This window comes from Monodelphis domestica, chromosome 4 (genome assembly GCF_027887165.1).
Source record: "Monodelphis domestica isolate mMonDom1 chromosome 4, mMonDom1.pri, whole genome shotgun sequence".
Taxonomy (NCBI): domain Eukaryota; kingdom Metazoa; phylum Chordata; class Mammalia; order Didelphimorphia; family Didelphidae; genus Monodelphis; species Monodelphis domestica.
Genome location: NC_077230.1, coordinates 418,761,288 through 418,786,379, shown reverse-complemented (window position 1 = coordinate 418,786,379; position 25,092 = coordinate 418,761,288). Strand labels below are relative to the sequence as shown.

At 42.6% G+C, this 25,092-nt stretch overlaps 1 protein-coding gene across 2 annotated transcripts in view; it reads right to left on the bottom strand.

Moving 5' to 3' along the window:
• Nucleotides 1-6,188: 6,188 nt before the first annotated feature.
• Nucleotides 6,189-25,092, bottom strand: part of LOC103098056 (golgin subfamily B member 1) — a 35,346-nt gene continuing 16,442 nt past the window's right edge. For both annotated transcript variants that reach the window (XM_007491763.3, XM_056796188.1), the window contains one exon: nt 6,189-20,182. In XM_007491763.3, the coding sequence (XP_007491825.2) occupies nt 6,396-20,182 (13,787 nt within the window). In that variant the 3' untranslated portion in view covers nt 6,189-6,395. The remainder of the gene's footprint in view (nt 20,183-25,092) is intronic.

Below are 25,092 nucleotides of genomic sequence, written 5' to 3'. Positions count from 1 at the left end.
TCTATAGAAGCTTTTGACCAATGATCCATAGGGATATCCTAGGGTATTGAATAAACTGAACCTAAGTCACCCTCTGTACTTACTGAATCTAAGAAAAGCAATGGAAAGGCTTTCAGAGATTCTTCTGGTAGATGTAATGAAATATCACCAGTTTCAGTATAGTAGATCATCACCCTCAGTTTACACAATAAATCTCTGCCCAAGAGATTCATTGGGCATTCTGGCATACAAAGAAATGCATGTTTCACCGATAGTGAACCTAAAGTAATCATTTTTGGTTGTAATTTTCCTACTCTTTGAGGTTTTCCATTGTATTTTATTTTATATTTATATTATTTCCATTCCAATTATATTTATATTACTTCCATTGTACCAACAGCTCTTCAATTCTCAGGAAAACTTTGCAAAACTGATTTACTCACTCTAGTATCAACCAGAAGATCATAAATCTGGCCTCCAATAGTCACAGACACATGTGGTTCTGTGCTATTTGGTGGCTGGAATGTCTCCAACACCCAAACTAACATCAGTCATTTCCTGTCCATCCAAACACACATCTGCTTGAATTGCATGATATTCCCAGGATTTTACATCTTTATCACCTTCACTAGATCTACCACTACTCTCATTGTTCCCTTTCTCATTCAGTAACTTTATCCTCATTACATTCAATGTCATCAACCTTAAATCCATTTTCCATTGATTCACCCAACACTTGAGAACTCCAGGTATACCTTCATAATGAACATGCCCCTTTGTTCTGATCTCCCTTCTGACCACTAACTACTTAACTATATTTCAGTCTTGCTCCTGACCTTACCCAATCCTACATTGTATTAAGATCAGATGTTTGATCTCCTTGACAACATGCATTAGGATAACCATTATTTCACCTTTGATAATTATTCCCATTATTGTTCTACCCATTATTATTCTGTCTCCACCCATTGTTATAAGAATTATTGTAACTATTACTTCTATTTAGTTGCCTGGAGAATTGTTCCCTATAATGACAATCTCACACAAAATGTCCAATTCTATTGCAGAGATAACATCTTTGAGCTCCATATTTCCTTTCCCTAGAACCATACTGATTCCTAGGTTGCACCCATCTTAATGCTGCGATAGTTTTCACCTCTTTTATTTCACTATCTTTTGCTCTTCCGTTGGCCTATTTTAATTGTCTCCTTAAATCTTTAGTGATAGTATTCTTATCTTCATTACTTTTATTCTTATCTGAAGTATACACATATGTGGCCTTTTGCTCAAGTTCTCCCAGACTCATTAATTCCCAGTCTGGACAAGTAGCTTTAAAAATATCTTCACAACAGCACATGCATTATTAACAGATAACCATATGATATGCTCAATAGTTTCCTCTGTAAGCACATCCAAACCCAGTTGTAATTCTGCTGCTTCTGTTAACTGATCTAAAAATCTAGCTGGAGACTCATCTATATTCTGTGTTACCTTTTCAAATCTAGACCATGCATCTGGCTATGAGAATTTGTTTCCATGATCTCAATGACTGATTCCCTTACCTGCTTTAAATTCCTGTAATTCAGCACTGAGTTCAGATCTAACTCATCATAGTCCTCTGGCCATGGTGTCAATGGAGGATTGTTCCTTGTCCATTCTATGAATTACTGCCTTTCACATTTTGTAAGCAATTCCTCCATGAAATCTCCATAATCTGGATCATAGATTCTGTGAAGATTAAATTAACCCTCCCCTGCCCATTTTTAGATTAAATCACTAGAAGTGTATATACCTCATTTACACTTGAGTGGGGGAGGTCCATGATCCATGTGTGTGAGTGGATGATGAATCAGAATCAACTGGCAGTCCTAAGCAAAGCTTTAGCTGTAATTGGTACACATAAAATGGAAGGAAGTCACAGGAAGTGATGAAAAGGAATGATTTTTAAAAATGCTAAGAACTTCCTGTGAAAAGGCTTTTTGTCTTTCATCTTTTGAAGGAGCTCTGACTGAGGATCTCGGACTGCTACTTTCCTTAAAACTACCACATGGGGGGCAGCTGGGTAGCTCAGAGGATTGAGAGTCAGACCTAGAGATGGGAGATCCTATGTTCATATCCAGCCTCAGATACTTCCCAGCTATGTGACCCTGGGCAAGCCACTTAACCCCCATTGTCTAGCCCTTACCTCTCTTCTGCCTTACACAATACACAGTATTGATTCCAAGATGGAAGGTAAGGGTTTAAAAAAAACTATGACATGGGGTGAGTGAAAAAGGCTGTCTCCTTTCCTGGATTTTCTGAAGGGACTAGCATCAGAAGAGACCTACCCTATTAAAAGAGGCTTCCTGCATCCCCAGGTCCATGGCTCAAGGCTGAGGCCCCTCCAGCTAAGGGCTAATTAGTCCTGAAAGAGTAGGCTGATTTTCTTACTTTCTTGGCTTTTCTTACTTTCACTCTTTCTATATTTTATAAATAAATTGTTAAAATAAATCTCTTTGGAATTTGACTAAATTCTTGGCAACCCTACTCCTAAATAATCTAGTCCAACCTTTTATATTAACCCCTTACATTTCTACTCTTTACAATTCTTTTTTTTTTTAAACCTTCCGTCTTGGAGTCAATACTGTGTATTGGTATCAAGGCAGAGAAGAGTGGTAAGGGCTAGGCAATGGGGATCAAGTGACTTGCCCAGGGTCACACAGCTGGGAAGTGTCTGAGGCCAGATTTGAACCTAGGACCTCCTGTCTCTAGGTTTGGCTCTCAATCCACTGAGCTACCCAGCTGACCCCCTCCTTATAATTCTAACAGTTTTCATAAATTCTTTTATCATCTTATTTGGTTCATTGAAAAATCTAGGTGTCCTACACTTGATTGCATACAATTCTGCAGGAGAAAATTGTGAGATTTTAGATGTAAAATCCAGTAAGACGAAATAAATGGCATATCCCTTAATGGAAACAAGGTAGCAAGATTTTTATCTAATGCCTCTGTTTCCCTTTCCAGCCTATTTGGAACTTTAGCTTTTACATCACTTCCCTCTCCATTTGCACCACCAAGCATATTCACATTCTTGAAATCAACACCATTATTTTTATCATTCATAAGATTTTCATTAAAACACTTTTCCATGAGATATAGTTTTGTCAGCATCAACACCATCATTTGCTTTAGCTCTAAATCTCTAAATATCCACTTAACAACACCTTTGACTTTATACAGTCACACTAACCGACCATCTATATTTGTACACAATAGCAAAACCCATACACATAATCGGTAAATTTCATGAACAGTTTTTAAAAGTCACAATAACCAAGCATTGCATAACAATACTCCAGAATCACATTAAATATCAGACATGGCATGCGCGTTAACCCATTATATAACATCTCCATTATTCCCTGTATCCTGTTGTCAATCATACAGGAATAACGCGTAAATAGTATAATATATAAAATTGGTTGAGTGAAATTAGCTGCTACTTTGAAAAACAAGCTTCAATCAAAGATTTTCACTTAGTTCAGGACTAGGTAATGGACAGAAGTGCTACCCTTTAACAGCCAGGTGTCAATCAGACTCACAGGTAGAGTTTCAGCACTTGGACAGATCCACTCTCCAGCAGATGAGTGCTCACTTGACTGACAGTTCTCCAAAATTCTATCAGACTGTCAGTTCCTCCTCCCAACTGTCTATAAAACCCACTGACACCTAAGCTTGAAAGTCAAGGAATCAGCCTCATCCCAAAACTAATTAAGGTTCAAACCCACTCGCTAAACCAACTGAAATAATGATAGGGTTTTGGGGATGGGATAGCATGTTACAATGTAGGGCCAATATCAGAAGAATAAACTTTGGGAAGCTATCTGTGGCTGACAGGCCCAGTCCAGGATGATCCTGTCCTGAGATAATAAACACAGACCTCTATATAACAGGGACAGTTTGTTGTATTTAATAAACAAGGGAAGGTGAAAAGGGGATTCGGGATAATCTAAACTAAGGTCAATCTACTTAAACCCACCAGATCTAAATATCTCTCCACAGAGATTTCTTCTGAGTGAACTTCCTACTCTAATTCTCCCTAACTCCCTAAATCTCCAGTCCCTGATCTTAATTAAAAACTTCAACTAACCCCCCACCCCTTAGTTGGATTTAAGGAAAGGGTCTGTGTTAGGTTTTTCTGGGGCCAGGGAAGGTCTTAGATCTAAAAAGGATCCAGACTCAATCTCACAATCACTGCAGATGAATCAGGTTCACCAGAAACTGCCTTGATGAAATACAGCAAGCAAAACAGCAAGCAGGAAAGGACAGGATTAGCCACCAAGGAAATTTGCAGCCAACACCTCCAGAAATTCTCCAGAGAGCCCACTAAGTGCCTTGGTCCTAGCCTAACCCTCCTTCAAAATTCAAGAATTTTCCTGCTGGTCTCATGCCACTTTTCTCTGCAGACTTCCACACTTTCCTTATAGTTCCCCCCTTTGCACAAAGTCAAAATAGTGTTGAAAGCAGTATTTTGGCATTTGTGCACTAACAAACATATCCTATCTAAACTAAAATTCTTACCCAAAACAATAAACAGTCTATACTCACTAATCTTATCCTATCTAATCCTACCTTACTCTAGGGATTTAAATCACTTTCCTTATAACACCCTTTAACTCCAGTGGCTCCCTAGTGTTCCTAGGAACAAATACAAAATGCTATTTCTTTCTTCTTGTCCAAATCCTCCACATATGCTCTTTCATCCAGTGACGAACAAGACCCTTTGCCTCTGGACTTTGGCCCTTCTCTCTGGCTGTCCCTGTGCTTGGAAGGCTCTCCCTCCTTTGCTCCAACTGCTGGCGTCTGAGAAGTCCCAACTAAAAACCCATCTGCTACAGGAGTTCTTCTCCAGCCTCTCTTCATTCCAAGGGGCCTCCCTCTGCCAGTCAATTCCTATTTATCCTAGCTTTGAATGTATTTGTTTCCTTGCTGTGTCCTCCTTTAGATGGTGAACTACTGGAGAGTCTTTTGTTTTTCTTCATATCTTCACTGCTTCGTAGAATGCCTGGCATAGGGAAGTGCTTACCTCCTGCCTTAGAATCAGTGCTGTGTATTGGTTCTGGGGTGGAACAAGAGGGGGTAAGGGCTGGATAGTGGGGGTTAAGTAACTTATCTAGGGTCACCCAGGTAGGAAGTTTCTGAGACCAGATTCGAATCCAAGACTTCTCGTCTCTAAGGACTAAGTCTCTAGTTCTCAAGCCACTGAGCCACCTAAATGTTTCTTGACTGACTATCCTAGCTGCTTCTAAACAGGATTTCCTTCTGTGAGAAGAAATTGGTGGCAGGGACAGCAGCTCTCCTACTCCCCCCAACTTCTTCCCCAATAATCTAAGTATCCCTCACCCAGGAAGCAAGGAATCAAATAGCACTCGGGTGTCATTTGCTGTTCTCTAAGCTTTTTTGCCTCTCCTCCTGTGAGAAATGGACTGAGGAAGCTGGGTGGCTCAGTGGATAAAAAGCCAGGCCTGTAGACTGGAGTAGCAGTTGTGGGGTTAAGACGCTTGGTTTTTGTGTGATTTTGTTGGACTAGCAAGCCCATTTCCCCTCCGGCCCATGGAGACCTACCCTTTCTCTGTGACTTAGTGTGTAAGAGTTGCACGCCCAGTAGATGTCTGAATCAGAACTTGAACTCAGGTCTTCCAGAGGCCAGCCATGGATTCTCTACTCCAAGTTGCCTTTTGCTAAACAACCCAATGCTATCTTTCTGGGAACTTCTGGGTTCCAGTTGTGCTTGAAGAGTAGATATGGGAATGAGGCCGAGGGTAGCTTGGGTGGGAGAAGCTCTAGCATGGGCACATTTGGGAGCTGGCCCATTGGGGGGACTTGATTTGTGATTTTGTTGGCCCAAGAGGCTCAGTGAAGAAACCCTCTACCCGGGGAGGTCGGCTTGTGCCCTGCTGCTTCGTGTTGTCTCGGAGAGTTTGTTTGGACACTGAGAAATTATGGGAACTCGTGTGGGGTCACTCACACACGAGTGCCTGGCATTGGGTGCTTAGACCCTGCCGGCAGCCTCCTGCGTATTCTGAACGATCCGGAGATGGCCTCTCCCTCCACAAAAAGGAGAATGTAATCATGTAGGCAGCTATTCTGGTAGGTGTGCAGGGGGCCTTCGTGTAGTAGCGTGGTCTTAGGGGGAATGGAGGAGAAAGGAGGCCGAGGAGACACACCGCTGTCCTCATCAGGAATGAGATGGGCTTTATTGGGGACCAGAGAGGGGACAGGGAGGGCTGGGGAAGTGGGGGGCTCAGGACCCAGCACTAGGCCGCCTCTCCCCCCAGGCAGCACCCAGAGGCTTGAAGCCAGTGTCCACAGTGGGTACTGGGGGGGAGAGGCGGATGTAGGGGTGACCCTGCCGTGCTGGCACCCCAGAGTCTGAGTCAACGCTTAGTCTTGGGGTCCTGGGAGGGGGTAAAGATAGGGGGCAGCCCGGTAGAATGACAAGAGGGGTCAGAAAGAATTGCGCTCTTCCAGGCCAGCTCCAAGTTCCCATAGTGAGTACTGCCTGCTGGAAGAACTGTGTGGACTTGGTTCTGCCCAGGCAGGGGCAGGACCATCTGGAAATTGCTTGGTTGGGCTGGGGCTCGGTGAGCCCCGCAGTACACATGGTAAAGGAGGCGCTCCCCAAGCACCTCGTCATGGGCCTCGAGGGCCTGCTCGTATACCACGTCCAGCGGCAAGTGTTTCTTTTCCTGCAGGAGTTTCTCCAACAGCTCGTGGACCCGAGTGGACCTGAGATGGTACAAGTCCAGAATCTGGTGGAACTGGGCCCTCCAGGAGGGCTTGTCATACCGCTCCCGTAGGACCACGAGGACGTGGTACAGGGCAACAAAGGTCTCCCAGGGCAGCATCTTCTCTGGTGGCATCGGTGGGGCTTCCTTCGCTGGCTTCGCCCGAAGTTTCTTCATCTTCTTCTCCCAAGCTCTGAGATCCCTTTTCAGCTGCCAGATCATGGATGACGTTTCTAGATATTCAGAGGCATCATGGGATGTTTTTTTCAAGGATAACAGGGGTCCAAGCTCCTTGTCCCTGAGCACCACAGCAAACTGCTCTGCCCAGTCCCTGGCATCCACAGCGGCTGGGCCTTTCTTAGCGGGGACCCCAGGAACGGAAGTGGCAGCCGGGAGGACAGTTGATGGCTCTGCTGTGGTTGCGAGCGGAGGCTTGTCCCCCTCTCTCTTGATGGGAGGGATGACCTTCAGGCGGCCGGGCCCTAGGGTGATCGTCTTCCTTTCGGCCTTTGAGAGCTTGGGAATCACGGCCACCATCTCCCTCCGGGGCAGGGTGATGGCCTGAAGCCCCGCCACGTGCAGCCACTCCTTTTGTTTCTCTGATTGGACCTTGGCTAGCAGCTGGCACAGGTGCTCGTAGTTATCCTGGGAGATCTTCTTCTTGCTCTGGAGCTCCTTCATGATGTCTTTCAGCCAGTCCTGATCCACCTGGCTGAGCTCCAACATGCTGTCAGAGATGCCCAGCTCAGCCATCCCCACCGGGGTTTCCCCCAGCATGAGCTGTTGCAGTAGCCTAAACCACTTCCACTCCTCTTCTGCTGACTTGATCTTCTGTTGCTTGAGCCTCTGAATGGGAATCCTGAGCTTCTTGGGCTTGAGGAATTTCAGGGGAAGCTTTTCTCTGACTTTGGCCATAGCTTCCGGGGCTTCTGGGGCCTCTGGTTTCCCAGGTTGCCTGGGTTCCCCAAGTTCTCCAAGTTCCCCAAGTTCCCCAAATCCCCCAAGTTCCCCAGGTTTTTGAAGTTTATGTTTAGATCGGGCTAGAAAGAGTTCCCTTTGAATCTCTTCCCATGAAATGGTGGCCATTTGTTCCTTTTGCCATGGAGTTATGACTTCCAGTTTCTCTAAAGTCTTCCGGTACTCCTCTTCCTTCTCCTTCATGAGCTCCTGTGAGGCTGGTTCTAGGACTTCTAGCTTCCTGACTTCCTTGGGACGCTTCTCAACTGCCCTGTCTTTAATGGTCTCTTCTGTGGTGAATAGACTCTTTCCTGCAGGCATTTGAATGATTTTTTCCCTCCTCCCCCTCTTCCTCCTCTTTTTCCCCTCCTCCCCCTCTTCCTCCTCCTCCTCCTCCTCTTCCTCCTCCTCTTCTTCCTCTTCTTCCTCCTCCTCTTCTTCCTCCTCCTCTTCTTCCTCCTCTTCCTCCTCCTCTTCTTCCTCTTTTCCTTTTATTTCCTCCTCTTCTACTTTCCTTTTTCCTTTTACTTCCTCTTCTTTCTTTTTTGCTCCTACTTTCTTCCCTTTTTTCTTTTTTTCTTCTATGACTTCCTCCTCCTCCTCTTCTTTTTTTGCTCTTATTTTCTTCCCTCCCTTTTTCTTTTTTTCTTCTATGACTTCCTCCTCCTCCTCTTCTTTTTTTGCTCTTATTTTCTTCCCTCCCTTTTTCTTTTTTTCTTCTATGACTTCCTCTTTTTCTTTTTCTTTTTTCTTTTTTGTTCCTATTTTCTCTTTCCCCTTTTTCTTTTTTTCTTTTATGATTTCCTCTTCCTCTTCCTCCTCTTCTTTCTTTTTTGCTCCTACTTTCTCCTTCTCTTTTTTCTTTTTTTCTTCTATGACTTCCTCCTCTTCCTCCTCCTCCTCTTTCTTTTTTGTTCCTATTTTCTCTTTCCATTTTTTCTTTTTTTCTTCTTTTTCTCCCTCCTCCTCTTCTTTCTTTTTTGCTCTTACTTTCTCCTTCCCTTTTTTCTTTTTTGCTTCTATGACTTCTTCCTCCTCCTCCTCCTCTTCCTCCTCCTCTTTCTTTTTTGTTCCTATTTTCTCTTTCCATTTTTTCTTTTTTTCTTCTATTTCTCCCTCCTCCTCTTCTTTCTTTTTTGCTCTTACTTTCTCCTTCCCTTTTTTCTTTTTTGCTTCTATTACTTCCTCCTCCTCCTCCTCCTCCTCCTCCTCTTTCTTTTTTGTTCCTATTTTCTCTTTCCATTTTTTCTTTTTTTCTTCTATTTCTCCCTCCTCCTCTTTCTTTTTTGCTCTTATTTTCTCCTTCCCTTTTTTCTTTTTTGCTTCTATGATTTCTTCCTCTTCCTCCTCCTCCTCCTCCTCCTCCTCCTCCTCTTTCTTTTTTGTTCCTATTTTCTCTTTCCATTTTTTCTTTTTTTCTTCTTTTTCTCCCTCCTCCTCTTCTTTCTTTTTTGCTCTTACTTTCTCCTTCCCTTTTTTCTTTTTTTCTTCTATGACTTCTTCCTCCTCCTCCTCCTCTTCTTCCTCCTCCTCTTCCTCCTCCTCCTCCTCTTTCTTTTTTGTTCCTATTTTCTCTTTCCTTTTTTTCTTTTTTTCTTCTATTTCTCCCTCCTCCTCTTCTTTCTTTTTTGCTCTTACTTTCTCCTTCCCTTTTTTCTTTTTTGCTTCTATGACTTCTTCCTCTTCCTCCTCCTCCTCCTCCTCCTCCTCCTCCTCCTCTTTCTTTTTTGTTCCTATTTTCTCTTTCCATTTTTTCTTTTTTTCTTCTATTTCTCCCTCCTCCTCTTCTTTCTTTTTTGCTCTTACTTTCTCCTTCCCTTTTTTCTTTTTTGCTTCTATGACTTCTTCCTCTTCCTCCTCCTCCTCCTCCTCCTCTTCCTCCTCCTCCTCCTCTTTCTTTTTTGTTCCTATTTTCTCTTTCCATTTTTTCTTTTTTTCTTCTATTTCTCCCTCCTCCTCTTCTTTCTTTTTTGCTCTTACTTTCTCCTTCCCTTTTTTCTTTTTTGCTTCTATGACTTCTTCCTCTTCCTCCTCCTCCTCCTCCTCCTCTTCCTCCTCCTCCTCCTCTTTCTTTTTTGTTCCTATTTTCTCTTTCCTTTTTTTCTTTTTTTCTTCTATTTCTCCCTCCTCCTCTTCTTTCTTTTTTGCTCTTACTTTCTCCTTCCCTTTTTTCTTTTTTGCTTCTATGACTTCTTCCTCTTCCTCCTCCTCCTCCTCCTCCTCCTCCTCTTTCTTTTTTGTTCCTATTTTCTCTTTCCATTTTTTCTTTTTTTCTTCTATTTCTCCCTCCTCCTCTTCTTTCTTTTTTGCTCTTACTTTCTCCTTCCCTTTTTTCTTTTTTGCTTCTATGACTTCTTCCTCTTCCTCCTCCTCCTCCTCCTCCTCTTCTTCCTCTTCCTCCTCCTCCTCCTCTTCTTCCTCCTCCTCTTCCTCCTCCTCCTCCTCCTCCTCTTCTTCCTCTTCCTCCTCCTCCTCCTCTTCTTCCTCCTCCTCTTCCTCCTCTTCCTCCTCCTCCTCCTCTTCTTCCTCCTCCTCTTCTTCCTCCTCTTCTTTCTTTTTTGCTCCTTTCTCTTTTTTCTTTTTTTCTTCTATGACTTCCTCCTCTTCTTTCTTTTTTGCTCCTACTTTCTTCCTTTTTTTCTTTTCTTCTATGACTTCCTCTTCCTCCTCTTCTTCCTTCTTTCTTACTCCAACTTTCTTCTTCCTTTTTTTCTTTTTTCCTTCCATGACTTCTTCCTCCTCCTCTTCTTTCTTTTTTGCTCCTACTTTTTCATCCTTTTTCTTTTTTTCTTTTATGACTTCCTCCACTTCTTTTTTCTTTTTTGCTCCTACTTTCTCTTTCCCTTTTTTCTTTTTTTCTTCTATGACTTCCTCTTCCTCCTCCTCCTCTTCCTCCTCTTCTTCTCTTTCTTTCTTTTTTTCTCCTACTTTCTCCTTCCTTTTTCTCTTTTTTTCTTCTATGACTTCCTCTTCCTCCTCTTCTCCTTTTTTCTTTTTTGCTTCTACTTTCTCCTTCCATTTTTTCTTTTTTTCTTCTATGACTTCCTCCTCTTCTTCCTTCTTTTTTGCTCTTCCTTTCTTCTCTTCCTTTTTCTTTTTTTCTTCTATGACTTCCTTTTCTTCCTCTTCTTTTTTCTTTTTTGCTTCTACTTTCTCCTTCCCTTTTTTCTTTTTTTCTTCTATGACTTCCTCCTCCTCCTCTTCCTTCTTTTTTGCTCTTACTTCCTTCTCTTTTTTCTTTTTTTCTTCTATGACTTCCTCCTCCTCCTCCTCCTCTTCCTTCTTTATTGCTCCTGCTTTCTCTTTTTCTCTTTTCTTTTTTTCTTCTATGACTTCCTCTTCCTCCTCCTCTTCTCCTTTTTTCTTTTTAACTCCTACTTTCTCCTTCCTTTTTTTCTTTTTTTCTTCTATGACTTCCTCCTCTTCTTCCTTCTTTTTTGCTCTTACTTTCTTCTCTTCCTTTTTCTTTTTTTCTTCTATGACTTCCTTTTCTTCCTCTTCTCCTTTTTTCTTTTTTGCTTCTACTTTCTCCTTCCCTTTTTTCTTTTTTTCTTCTATGACTTCCTCCTCCTCCTCCTCTTCCTTCTTTTTTGCTCTTACTTCCTTCTCCTTTTTCTTTTTTTCTTCTATGACTTCCTCTTCTTCCTCCTCTTCTTTTTTCTTTTTCACTCCTACTTTCTCCTTCCTTTTTTTCTTTTTTTCTTCTATGACTTCCTCCTCCTCCTCCTCCTCTTCCTTCTTTATTGCTCCTACTTTCTCTTTTTCTCTTTTCTTTTTTTCTTCTATGACTTCCTCTTCCTCCTCCTCTTCTCCTTTTTTCTTTTTAACTCCTACTTTCTCCTTCCCTTTTTTCTTTTTTTCTTCTATGACTTCCTCCTCCTCCTCCTCTTCCTTCTTTTTTGCTCTTACTTCCTTCTCCTTTTTCTTTTTTTCTTCTATGACTTCCTCCTCTTCCTCCTCTTCTTTTTTCTTTTTTGCTCCTACTTTCTCTTTTTCTCTTTTCTTTTTTTCTTCTATGACTTCCTCTTCCTCCTCCTCTTCTCCTTTTTTCTTTTTAACTCCTACTTTCTCCTTCCCTTTTTTCTTTTTTTCTTCTATGACTTCCTCCTCCTCCTCTTCCTTCTTTTTTGCTCTTACTTCCTTCTCCTTTTTCTTTTTTTCTTCTATGACTTCCTCTTCTTCCTCCTCTTCTTTTTTCTTTTTTGCTTCTACTTTCTCCTTCCTTTTTTTCTTTTTTTCTTCTATGACTTCCTCCTCCTCCTCCTCTTCCTTCTTTATTGCTCCTACTTTCTTCTCCCCCTTTTTCCTTTTTTCTTCTATGATTTCCTCTTCTTCCTCCTCTTCTTCTTTTTTCTTTTTGACTCCTACTTTCTCCTTCCCTTTTTTCTTTTTTTCTTCTATGACTTCCTCCTCCTCCTTTTCCTCTTCTTTCTTTTTCACTCCTACTTTCTTCTCCCCCTTTTTCTTTTTTTCTTCTATGACTTCCTCTTCCTCCTCCTTTTCCTCCTCTTCTTTCTTTTTTGCTCCTACTTTCTTCTCCCCCTTTTTCCTTTTTTCTTCTATGATTTCCTCTTCTTCCTCCTCTTCTTCTTCTTTTTTCTTTTTGACTCCTACTTTCTCCTTCCCTTTTTTCTTTTTTTCTTTTATGAATTCCTCCTCCTCCTCCTTTTCCTCTTCTTCTTTCTTTTTTGCTCCTACTTTTTCCTTTCCTTTTTTCTTTTTTTCTTCTATGAATTCCTCCTCTTCCTCCTTTTCCTCTTCTTTCTTTTTTGCTCCTACTTTCTTTCTTTTTTCTTCTATGACTTCCTCTTCCTCTTTTTCTCCTTTTTTCTTTTTGACTCCTACTTTCTCCTTCCCTTTTTTCTTTTTTTCTTCTATGAATTCCTCCTCCTCTTTTTCCTCTTCTTCTTTCATTTTTGCTCCTACTTTCTCCTTCCCTTTTTTCTTTTTTTCTTCTATGAATTCCTCCTCCTCCTTTTCCTCTTCTTCTTTCATTTTTGCTCCTACTTTCTCCTTCCCTTTTTTCTTTTTTTCTTCTATGACTTCCTCCTCCTCCTCTTCTCCTTTTTTCTTTTTAACTCCTACTTTCTCCTTCCCTTTTTTCTTTTTTTCTTCTATGAATTCCTCCTCCTCCTCCATTTCCTCTTCTTTCTTTTTTGCTCCTACTTTCTTCTCCCCCTTTTTCTTTTTTTCTTCTATGAATTCCTCCTCCTCCTTTTCCTCTTCTTCTTTCATTTTTGCTCCTACTTTCTCCTTCCCTTTTTTCTTTTTTTCTTCTATGACTTCCTCCTCCTCCTCTTCTTCTCCTTTTTTCTTTTTAACTCCTACTTTCTCCTTCCCTTTTTTCTTTTTTTCTTCTATGACTTCCTCCTCCTCCATTTCCTCTTCTTTCTTTTTTGCTAGTACTTTCTTCTCCCCCTTTTTCTTTTTTTCTTCTATGACTTCCTCTTCCTCCTCCTTTTCCTCCTCTTCTTTCTTTTTTGCTCCTACTTTCTTCTCCCCCTTTTTCCTTTTTTCTTCTATGATTTCCTCTTCTTCCTCCTCTTCTTCTTCTTTTTTCTTTTTGACTCCTACTTTCTCCTTCCCTTTTTTCTTTTTTTCTTTTATGAATTCCTCCTCCTCCTCCATTTCCTCTTCTTTCTTTTTTGCTAGTACTTTCTTCTCCCCCTTTTTCTTTTTTTCTTCTATGACTTCCTCTTCCTCCCCCTTTTCCTCTTCTTTCTTTTTTGCTCCTACTTTTTCCTTTCCTTTTTTCTTTTTTTCTTCTATGAATTCCTCCTCTTCCTCCTTTTCCTCTTCTTTCTTTTTTGCTCCTACTTTCTTCCTTTTTTCTTCTATGACTTCCTCCTCCTCCTTTTCCTCTTCTTTCATTTTTGCTCCTACTTTCTCCTTCCCTTTTTTCTTTTTTTCTTCTATGACTTCCTCCTCCTCCTCCTTTTCCTCTTCTTTCTTTTTCACTCCTACTTTCTTCTCCCCCTTTTTCTTTTTTTCTTCTATGACTTCCTCTTCCTCCTCCTTTTCCTCCTCTTCTTTCTTTTTTGCTCCTACTTTCTTCTCCCCCTTTTTCCTTTTTTCTTCTATGATTTCCTCTTCTTCCTCCTCTTCTTCTTCTTTTTTCTTTTTGACTCCTACTTTCTCCTTCCCTTTTTTCTTTTTTTCTTTTATGAATTCCTCCTCCTCCTCCATTTCCTCTTCTTTCTTTTTTGCTAGTACTTTCTTCTCCCCCTTTTTCTTTTTTTCTTCTATGACTTCCTCTTCCTCCCCCTTTTCCTCTTCTTTCTTTTTTGCTCCTACTTTTTCCTTTCCTTTTTTCTTTTTTTCTTCTATGAATTCCTCCTCTTCCTCCTTTTCCTCTTCTTTCTTTTTTGCTCCTACTTTCTTCCTTTTTTCTTCTATGACTTCCTCCTCCTCCTTTTCCTCTTCTTTCATTTTTGCTCCTACTTTCTCCTTCCCTTTTTTCTTTTTTTCTTCTATGACTTCCTCCTCCTCCTCCTTTTCCTCTTCTTTCTTTTTCACTCCTACTTTCTTCTCCCCCTTTTTCTTTTTTTCTTCTATGACTTCCTCTTCCTCCTCCTTTTCCTCCTCTTCTTTCTTTTTTGCTCCTACTTTCTTCTCCCCCTTTTTCCTTTTTTCTTCTATGAATTCCTCTTCTTCCTCCTCTTCTTCTTCTTTTTTCTTTTTGACTCCTACTTTCTCCTTCCCTTTTTTCTTTTTTTCTTCTATGACTTCCTCCTCCTCCTTTTCCTCTTCTTTCTTTTTTGCTCCTACTTTCTTCCTTTTTTCTTCTATGACTTCCTCCTCCTCCTTTTCCTCTTCTTCTTTCATTTTTGCTCCTACTTTCTCCTTCCCTTTTTTCTTTTTTTCTTCTATGACTTCCTCCTCCTCCTCCTTTTCCTCTTCTTTCTTTTTCACTCCTACTTTCTTCTCCCCCTTTTTCTTTTTTTCTTCTATGACTTCCTCTTCCTCCTCTTCTTCTCCTTTTTTCTTTTTAACTTCTACTTTCTCCTTCCCTTTTTTCTTTTTTTCTTCTATGACTTCCTCCTCCTCCTTTTCCTCTTCTTCTTTCATTTTTGCTCCTACTTTCTCCTTCCCTTTTTTCTTTTTTTCTTCTATGACTTCCTCCTCCTCCTCCTTTTCCTCTTCTTTCTTTTTCACTCCTACTTTCTTCTCCCCCTTTTTCTCTTTTTCTTCTATGACTTCCTCTTCCTCCTCTTCTTCTCCTTTTTTCTTTTTAACTTCTACTTTCTCCTTCCCTTTTTTCTTTTTTTCTTCTATGACTTCCTCCTCCTCCTTTTCCTCTTCTTCTTTCATTTTTGCTCCTACTTTCTCCTTCCCCTTTTTCTTTTTTTCTTCTATGAATTCCTCCTCCTCCTTTTCCTCTTCTCCTTTCATTTTTGCTCCTACTTTCTCCTTCCCCTTTTTCTTTTTTTCTTCTATGAATTCCTCCTCCTCCTTTTCCTCTTCTTCTTTCATTTTTGCTCCTACTTTCTCCTTCCCCTTTTTCTTTTTTTCTTCTATGAATTCCTCCTCCTCCTTTTCCTCTTCTTCTTTCATTTTTGCTCCTACTTTCTCCTTCCCCTTTTTCTTTTTTTCTTCTATGAATTCCTCCTCCTCCTTTTCCTCTTCTTCTTTCATTTTTGCTCCTACTTTCTTCTCCTCCTTTTTCTTTTTTTCTTCTATGAATTCCTCCTCCTCTTCCTCCTCCTTTTCTTCTTCTTCTTTCTTTTTTGCTCCTACTTTCTCCTCCCCCTTTTTCTTTTTTTCTTCTATGAATTCCTCCTCCTCCTCCTTTTCCTCTTCTTTCTTTTTTGCTCCTACTTTCTTCTCCCCCCTTTTCTTTTTTTCTTCTATGACTTCCTCTTCCTCCTCTTCCTCTTCTCCTTTTTTCTTTTTGACTCCTACTTTCTCTTTCCCTTTTTTCTTTTTTTCTTCTATGACTTCCTCCTCCTCCTCCCCCTTCTCCTCTTCCTCCTCCTCCTCCTTTTCCTCTTCTTTCTTTTTTGCTCCTACTTTCTTCTCCCTCTTTTTCTTTTTTTCTTCTATGACTTCCTCCTCCTCCTCCTCCTCTTCTCCTTTTTTCTTTTTGACTCCTACTTTCTCTTTCCCTTTTTTCTTTTTTTCTTCTATGACTTCCTCCTCCTCTTCCTCCTCTTCCTCTTCCTCCTCCTTCTCCTCCTCCTTCTTCTTTTTCTCTTTCTTTTTTGCTCCTACTTCCTCCTCTGACAGTGATGCCTCTGAAGATGTCTTCTCTGATACCTTCTCCTCTAATATCTCCTCTGAGGTGAGATCCTCTGGTTTTCTGGTCCTCTTTGCCCTCTCTTCAGGCTCAATGTTGTCAAGCTTCAAGTGAAGCCACTTCAGCCATTCCCCCAGTTCCTGAATCTCCTCTATCTCCTCCTGGGTCAAGGTGGGTGCCACCATTTCCTGGGCCTGTTGTAATCTCTTTGCCAGCTCCCATCGCTTCTTGGCCAGTTTCTTCTCCTTCCTGTAGATTTTCTTTTCTGCACGGGCTAGCATTTTCTCCTCCTTGGCTAGCTTCTTCTCCTCCTCAACCAGTTTTCCCCTTTCATAATTCATCATTTCTTCTTTCTGGACCAATATGCTCATCTTCTCAGTGAATTTATTCAACTCCTCAGAGAGGGCCTCCATCTTTTTCTTTATCTCTGATAGCTTTTCCTTATTTCTATCATCCTCTTTCTTCTTCCACTCTTTCTTTTCCTTGCCCAAGCCTTTCTTTAGCTTGGCCAGCTCTTTCTTGTACTCAATCAGCTCTCTTTTTTTCCGGAGATATCTCCTCATTACCCGTATCTCTCGCCTTACTGATGCCCTCTTCTCTTCAGACCTCTCTAGTTTCTTCTTTGCCCTTTTCATTGCTCTGATCAATTTCTTCTTATCCCAAGGTAGTTTCTGCTGTTCAATGCCCAGCTCATCCCCAGTCTCCAGTTCTTCCCTTTCTGTTTTCTTTTTCTTCTCTTTCTCTTTCTTCTCTTCCCCCGAGACTTTACGCTGCTCTCTCTCCTCTCCATCATGCTTTCTCTTCTTCCATACCCATTTTCTCTCATCAGCACTCAGCTTACCCTTTATCCTTAGTTCTTCCCTTTTCTTTTCTTTCTCTTCCTTCTCTGCAACTTCCTCCTCCTCCTCCTCCTCCTCCTCCTCCTCCTCCCAATATTCACTTTTCTTCTTTTGAGACTTTCTCTTCTCCCATGACCATCTCCCCTTTTCAGCAACCAGCTCACCCTTTATCTTTAGTTCCCCCTTTTCCCCCTTCTCTTCCTTCTTCTCTTGAGGAGACTTTTTCTTCCCAAATAGCCATTTCCTTATTTCATCACCCCGCTCAGCCCTTTTTTTCTCTAGTTCTTTCCTTTTCTTGTCCTTCTCTTCATCCCCCTGCTCCTCCTCTCGACTCTGCTGTCTCTTCTCCCAGCGCTGTCTCTCTTGTTCGGTGCCTAGCTTATCCTCTGTCTCTAGTTCTTCCCTTTTCTTTTCCTTCTCTTCATCCTCCTCCTTCTCCTCCAGATGCTGCCATTTCTTCTCCTCAAACCATGTCCTCTTTTCAACACCCAGTCCCTCCTTTATCCCCAGTTCTTCCCCTTTCTTTTCCTTCTCTTCTTCCTCTTCTTCTTTACTCTCTTCTTCCTCTTCCTCCTTTCCCTCCTTTTCCTCCTCCCCCTCATCTTCCTCCTCCTCTTCCTCTTCCTCCTCCTCTTCTTCCTCTTCTTCTTCCTTCTCTTCCTCACTCAATTCTTCACTTTCTTCTAAGTGTTTCATTTCCTTCTCCAAGCCTTTCTTTATTTCCTCTTCAGAGGATCCCCTCTCTTCCTCCTCTCTGTGAGAATATATCACTTCTTTAGGCTTCTCCAGTACCTTCTTTTCTTCATATATCCTCTTCTTCTGTTGTTCAATCTCTTTCTTCCTTTTATCCAGCAACCTTTCCTCTTCAATGAGCTCCATTTTTTCCAAGGCTGCTTCTTTCTCTTCCTTAGCTAGCTTCTCCTTCCTTTCTTGGAGAATCCTTCTCTTCTCTCTTTTGGCCTCAAGTTTCTCTTTTTCCATGGACTCCTCATCAGAGCTCAGCTCCATCTCCTCTTTCAACAACTCCCACTTCTTTTGAACCCTCTCCCTCTCTTCCTGAATCATTGATGCCTTCTCCTGGACAATCTCCTTCTCTTCTTCCAACAGCCTTTTCTCTTTGAGAGGTAGCATAATTTCCTCCTGTATTAGTTCAATCTTTTTCTGAACTACTTTCCTTGCCTCCTCCATTAATCTGATCTCCTCAATAGTCTGCTCTTGAAGGCTTTCCTTTTCCTCCTGCGAGGGCCCCTGTTGTTCCCTAAGCAGTTCCTCAGGCAGCTTCTCTGCCTCACTTGTTTCCAGGACCTTGGCTAACATGCTCTCCTCAGTCAGCCGTCTTGGCTTCTGAAGCAAATCCAGTTTTTCCTCTAAGAGCATCCTGTCCTCCACCCAGAGCACCTCATCAGGCAGCTCCTTGGACAGATCTGCTTCCAATTCTTCAGAGCCTCTGCCCTCCTCTACACGTCTCCTTTCTTCCTGTAGGAGACGATCCTCTTCTTCCTCTTTTTGTAACCTTCTTATTCCCTCTAGAAGCCGTTCCCTTTCTTCCAGTAGAAACTGTCTCCTTTCTTCCTCTAGAAGCCGTTTGTTCTTTTCCTCTAGAAGCCGCATCCTATCTTCTAGACGCTCTTTGCTTTCCTCCCTTTCTTCCTTCCCTGGAAGCTGTTTTCCTCTTTCCAGAGGCTTTGGTTTCAGCCCCCGGAGCCCTAATGCTTCCTCCACACTCTTTTTCATCTTCTCCGCCCTCTTTTTCCTGCTCAGTTTTTTGTCCAGTTCCTCCTCCTGGGAGAAGGCATCTCTGAGACCTTTCTCCTTTGCTGTGTCAAGGGCGGTCTTCCTTTGTGCCCTAGGCTTTGGTTTCTCTATCCCGACCACTTCCTCCCTGAACATCTTAAAACTTTTGGGGGGCTTTAACATTTGTTCTAATTCCTCCATCTCTACAGGCTCCTCCAAGTGCTTAGTGTAGTCCTCTATGATTTTTTCCGCTTCCTTGCGCAGATCTTCCTGTAAATGGACCAGCTCTTTCTCTTTCCTGATCAGCTCTTCTTCTCTCTGGACCAGCTCTTCCTTTGTTTTAGTCAGATCATTTTCTTCCTTGGCAAGTTTCTTCTCCATGATGGCCAGTTTCTTCTCCAACTGCACCAGTTTTTCCCTCTTACGCCTGAGTTTATCTTCTTGCATGGTAAGACCTCCAGCGTGGGAGGTAAAGACTTTCCTTTTCCTTTTCTGGCCCTTCTCAGTTTGTAAATCCTCTGCCTCCTCCTTGACCAACTTTTGCTCCTCTTCCCCTTCTGACTCTTCTTCTAAGGCCACACCCAACTCCACTTCCTCCTTGGCTTCAATGGCCTTCCCTTCACTCTTTTTCTTCACTTCCTCATATTGCCTTGACTTCCTTTTCTTCCCCTTTCTCTCTTCTTTCCCTTCCCTCACTTCTCGCGATTCCTTCCTTTCCCTCACTTTTCTCTCTTCTTTCCGTTCCCTCACTTCTTCTGCTTCCTTCCCTTCCCCTACTTCTGCTTCCTTCTCTTCCCCTACTTCTGCTTCCTTCTCTTCCCCCACTTCTTCCGCTTCCTTCCCTTCTTCCGCTTCCTTCCCTTCTTCCGCTTCCTTCCCTTCTCCCGCTTGCCTGGCTGCCTTCACTTTCCCAGCTTCCATCTCCTTTCTGCCTTCCCTGTCTTCCTCAGCTGCCTCCCATTCCTCTAACTCTTCCAAAGACTCGAGTGATGAGGGAGGGCTGATGACTTGGAAGATGTCCCAGCTAGGGGACTCTGTCGCCAACGCCTGCTGGGCCAAGGCCACTATCTCTTGGCCCAGACACTTAGTCAAGGTGGCTTGTGAGGTTGAAATTCGCATGTTCATAAGGCGGCAGATGCTCTCCCTCCAGGCGTCACCCTGATCAAGTTGCTCAGCCATCTTCTGCCTCTCTTCCTCAGGCTCCACAGTGATAGCTTCACCTTCACTCATCCTGTCTCTGGCCTGCTCTGACACGCTTTCCCTTGCTTTGAATCCTTCCTCTTCCTCTCCTTCCTTTCCCCACCTCACCTTTGTAGCTTTAAGCTTCCTTTTCGGGCCCTTGACTTGCTTCCCCTTGGCCCCCTTCCTGTGCTTCTTCATATGGACTTGCCTCACAACCTTCAGTCTCATATCTCCATATTCCTGTGGGGTTACTTGGAGTGGTAATTCGGGTGGTGACAACTTCTGGACTCCCCGACTCTCCTCCATGCCTTCTTCTAGTGCCTCCTCATGGATAGAGGTAGCAGCTTCCAACTCTTCTAGGGAACTAACCTCGAAGCCTTCGGCTGGAGTCTTGGAGACATCTACCTTACTAGATGAGCTTTCCCGTCCTTCTTCCTGCAGTTCTTGTATGGTCTGGAGGGCCTCTGAAAACTTGGGGATGAGTTTCACTGAAGGAAACACACACACACACACACACACACACACACGATGTGAGGAAGGAAAGAAAGGGCAGTCTAGAACCCGTTCCAGAGTCTAGGGTAGGCTGGGCAAAGCTGCTAAAAGGACAAAGAGGGTCAAAGGCACAGCCCATCTCCAGGGTTTATTCCAAGCCCCAAGCCAGGGAAACAGAGGCATCTTCCCTTGTTCCTCCATTCAACACTTATCAATAAGCCCCTATTGCACTGGAAAGTACGGAAGCAAACTATTTAAGAGTGTTGGAACCCATGCCATCCTGAACTCTCCCCTTTCCATTATACTCCAGTCTATCATTTGTCCAGGCTAATCAGTTCTGTCAGCCAAATAGCCCGGTGGATAGAATGTTGGACCTGGAGTTTAGGAGATCTGAATTCAGATCCGAACTCAGATACTTACTGGCTGTGTGGCCCTGGGCAAGTCACTTCACCCTATTTGCCTCAGTTTCCTCATCTGTCAAATGAGCTGGAGAAGGAAATGGCAAACCACTCGAGGATCTTTGCCAAGAAAACCTCAAGAGGGATTATGAAGAGTTGGATGAGACTGAAAAATGACTGAACAGAAATGACATGTCACAACTCCTGCCTCTTTGTCTCTTCTGTGGTCACCCCCTGGTGAATGTCTCCTCTAGCTTGGCTTCCCATTCTCCTTACCAGCATCTAGACCAGAGGCCACGGCCCAGTGAACTTAACTCTTTCAGTTCTGGGACACTTACCCTGGGAGTGTCCTTCTCCTGAGTGGTACCCATGGTGATTTCCCAGTCTCAATATCTATCCTCCATCCTCCATCCTCTGACCTTTTGTGCAGGCCATCCTCCATGTCTGGATTGCAGACCTTCTTAAATCCTTAGAGGCTCATCTCAAACTCTCTCAGCTACAAGTGCTTCCTTTCCCACCATTCCCAATCCCTCCCAGTTACCTGCTATTTTCTTATCTATATTCTTTCTGTTGGGAGGACTATTTCTTTGGATAAGCTAAATCTAGCCCAGTATCTAGCCCAGTGTGGTGAGGGCTTAATAAATAAATAATAAAGAAATAAATACTACTCCAGCTCTAGAAAAGGTTTGATTAACTAACCTTTTGCAATAAAAATTTCTAGTGGGGGCAGCTGGGTGGCTCAGTGGATGGAGAGCCAGGCCTAGAGACGGGAGGTCCTGGGTTCAAATCTGACCTCAGATACTTCCTAACTGTGTGACCCTGGGCAAGTCACTTGACCCCCATTGTCCAGCCCTTAGCGCTCTTCTGCCTTGTAGCCAATACACAGACTCCAAGACAAAAAGTAAGGGTTTATTTTTAAAAAGCTAAAAAAAATAATTAGTGTCTGGATTATTATTTGGTTTGGTTTAGTTTAAAAAAATATTCTGAAGAGTCTACTGTACATTTTCCCAGAGTGTGACTAGGTTTCTGTAAGACAAAAAAAGCGAAGAAGAGCTGATTTAAACTAAGCGTGAAAAGTAACTAGAGAGAAGAAAATAATGACAGCTTTCAAGTATGTTCTGATACATTGGAACCCGTAGATATGTCTAAGGATTTTCTTTCCAAAGATGAGGAACAGAGGTTAGATTGAACTGTGGCAAAGAAGGGAAACTTCAAGGAGGAACAATGATGCTCCCTCGTTCTACTAGCATACTGACTCCAGTTTTATTTTGTTATCTTCCCAGTTGTTCGTTCGTTCATTCGTTCGTTCGTTCGTTCGTTCGTTCGTTCGTTCCTTCCTTCCTTCCTTCCTTCCTTCCTTCCTTCCTTCCTTCCTTCTCTCTTGTTGTTCCAGAATGAGTACTTTTTTTAAAAAAACCCTTACCCTCCATCTTGGAATTAATACTCTGTATTGGTTCTAAGACAGAAGAGTGGGAAGGGGTATTCAATGGGGGTTAAGGTACTTGTCCAGGGTTACACAGCTAGGAAGTGTCTGAGGTCAGATTTGAACCCAGGACCTCCCATTTCCATGCCTGAATCTCTATCCACTGAGCCAACCAGCTACCCCTCGTGCACTTCTTTCTCTTGTCCACTCTGCCCTTGGTTTACTCTTTAGTGGATAGCATCCAATAGAAGATGCTGGTACTTCTTTCCCTTGAACATTCTTACCATTTCCACCCCATTAAACAGTTCTCCCCTGTTGGTGTTAATAATCAGAGCTAAAATAGAATTTCTCCTTCCCTCATTCTTCTGTCCTTTGAAGGATGAAGTTATCATCAAGGCAGACCAAAAATATATAAGCTGCTTTGCTTCTGGGCTGAAAGAGTTCCAGCTGAGGGCACCTGGATAACTGAAGACCCTCATTATTGTTCTCTTAACTCTTGGCAAGGCTTGTGATGCTTTCTTGAACTTTATATCAATTTCTTCTTTCTGGCCAGGTGGTCTGTAGTATAGCTTGATGAAAATATTGATTGTTTCTATTAATCATCATCCCAATTCTCACTTCTATGCTTCTTACATTTGGTTCCTGGATTTCCTCTCATGAGTATGTCTTCTTAATATACAATCATGTTATTCTTTTGAATAAGATATAGCCTTCCAAAGTGGTAAGTCTTAAATCCCCTCAATTTTAAATGATATCTATATAACAGGGCCCCCAAACTTCTACCTCAAGAATCTTTCTGGCTTCAGGTTCAAAACCACTCAGGATCATGCTTTTGAGTTCGCATCCACTGACTGCATTTCCCCTTTTAGAAAAGGTGGAATCTGTCAGATAACTTCATATTGGTATGAGAACAAAAGTATATTTGAAATAGAAAGCCTTGTGAAGTCAAGGAGACAGCAAATAGCCTCTAATTTAGAAAACACAGCCACCATTCTCAAGCACTTCCTTCAGCACTCCCAAAGCCCAGGTCTTGGTTTAGCTAACAAGATGAACCCTGAATCTTTCCTCAAGTGGTTACACTAGAATTACTCTTGACCAATGTCCCATTGAATGAATTCAAAAGGAGTGACATCTCAATGCCTTTGTTGGGTTGCTGGTATCTCTTGTTACTGGGCAGTTGAGCATCCGTGGGTGTTGCTACTCTAAAATCCCAGTGCTAGGGGACTGCATCAAATCTCTTGTGTTTGGAGAATTTTTGTCACTTTTATTTTGTTTTGTTCAGCCTTTTTAAAAAAAACCCTTACCTTCCTTCTTAGAATCCATACTAAGTATCGGTTCCAAGCAGAAGAGTGGTAAGGGCTAGGCAATGATAGTTAAGTGTCTTGCCTGGGGGTCACAGAACCAGGAAGTATCTGAGATCAGATTTGAACCCAAGACCTCTTGTCTCTAGGTCTGGTTCTCAGCTGTATTCTAGATGGATGAGGTTGTCAGGTAACTGAATTTCTGTTACTACATAGGAAAAAATGTCTTCCATGGGATCACGAGAAATCGGTCACTACTGAACAAATGAACATCAACAACATCCCTTTTATTCTGTTAGCCTTCTGTGGGGATTTCTTGTGATTAAAACTAGACCATTCAGGGGCAGCTAGGTGACTCAGTGAATTTTTGTGGCCCATTTTTGTGGCAGGTGGAATGAGCAGGAGACAGTGGTTCCGAAGTGGGCGTACTTACCTTAGCCCTCTGGGCTTGACCTTAGCAGCTGCCGCTCTTGGTGGTTATTCATCCCCTGGACATTTCTGTCCCCAACACTGTAGGTTTTCTTATTGGCTCCTTCCTTGGGGTCTCTCTCCTGCGACCCTCCAAATGTCTCTGTCACTCATCTTCTTGCACTGTCCTTAGAGGGGCTCGCTCCTAGCTTGGGACTTTTCTTCCCCCTGCTGCCTTCTTTTTTTAAAAAGCAACTTACAGTCCTTTCGGTCAGATTGGCAGGTTGTCAAGCCGATAGCTACAGTACGTTTGTTATCAAGAAAAACCACCCAAATTCACAAGAATAGTGTGGTAGGAGAAGTCAGGCTAGGGGGTCCTCGGTTCTTCATTTCCTGATCTCTAAAATGAAGGGCTTGGACATGATGGCCTCTGCCCTGGCAGAAATAATGAAGTCAAAGGGAAAAGTAGGCTTAGAGAGAAAGATAAGAAGTTTAGTTTAAGGGTCTAGTTGGAAAAGACTTGACCGGAAATCCACTCTAAACCCCTCATTTTACAGAAGAGAAAAACAAGCTTCAAAAAAAGAGAAATGATTTGGCTGAAACCAAAGAGATGTGGGAGAAGGGAATACGCATTTATATAGTACCTACTGTGTGCCACATACTGCACTAAACACTTTCCAAATATTAGCTCATTTAATCATTAATTCATAACAACCCTGGGAGGGAGCTGTGTCCCCCCTGGCTACCTGGCAGAGCTAGGATCAAACTTGGGTTATAAAATCCTGGATCTACAGCTAGAAGGGCTCTTAGAGGATATCTGCCCAGTCCTTCCTTCCCCCCATTTTATAGATGAGGAATGTTGAGGTTCAAATAATTGACTTATCTAAGGACACAGAGGTGGTGAGTGGCATAGCTGAGATCTGAGTCCCAGTCTCTGGCTCCAAACCTAGCTCTTTCCATGGCCCTATGTTGCTTACAAGACCCTTCAAGGTCCCTGATAGCTCTAATCTGTGGTCAAATAAATGACAACCTTCCATTCCACAGATGAGGAAACTGAGGGGATTTGTCCAAAGTCAGAAACAGAGTAAGAGGCAAGGCTAGAATTTGAACCCACTTCCTCTAGCTTCCCATGGAGACCTGACTCTGAGTTTGGGGTGCTGGCAGGACATCCAGGCCAAAGTGTCCTCTAGGCTGATGGGAATGGAGCAGGCCTAGAATTCAGGGGAGAAGCTAGATCTGAAGACATAAACTTGGGAATCTTCCCTTATCTATGTGAAAGTGGAGTCTACAGAGGGAAAAAATGAGTCAAGTCCAGAGCCCTCTGGAGAAAGCAATGGCCAACTACTCCATTATCCCTGCCAAGGAAACCCCAACAG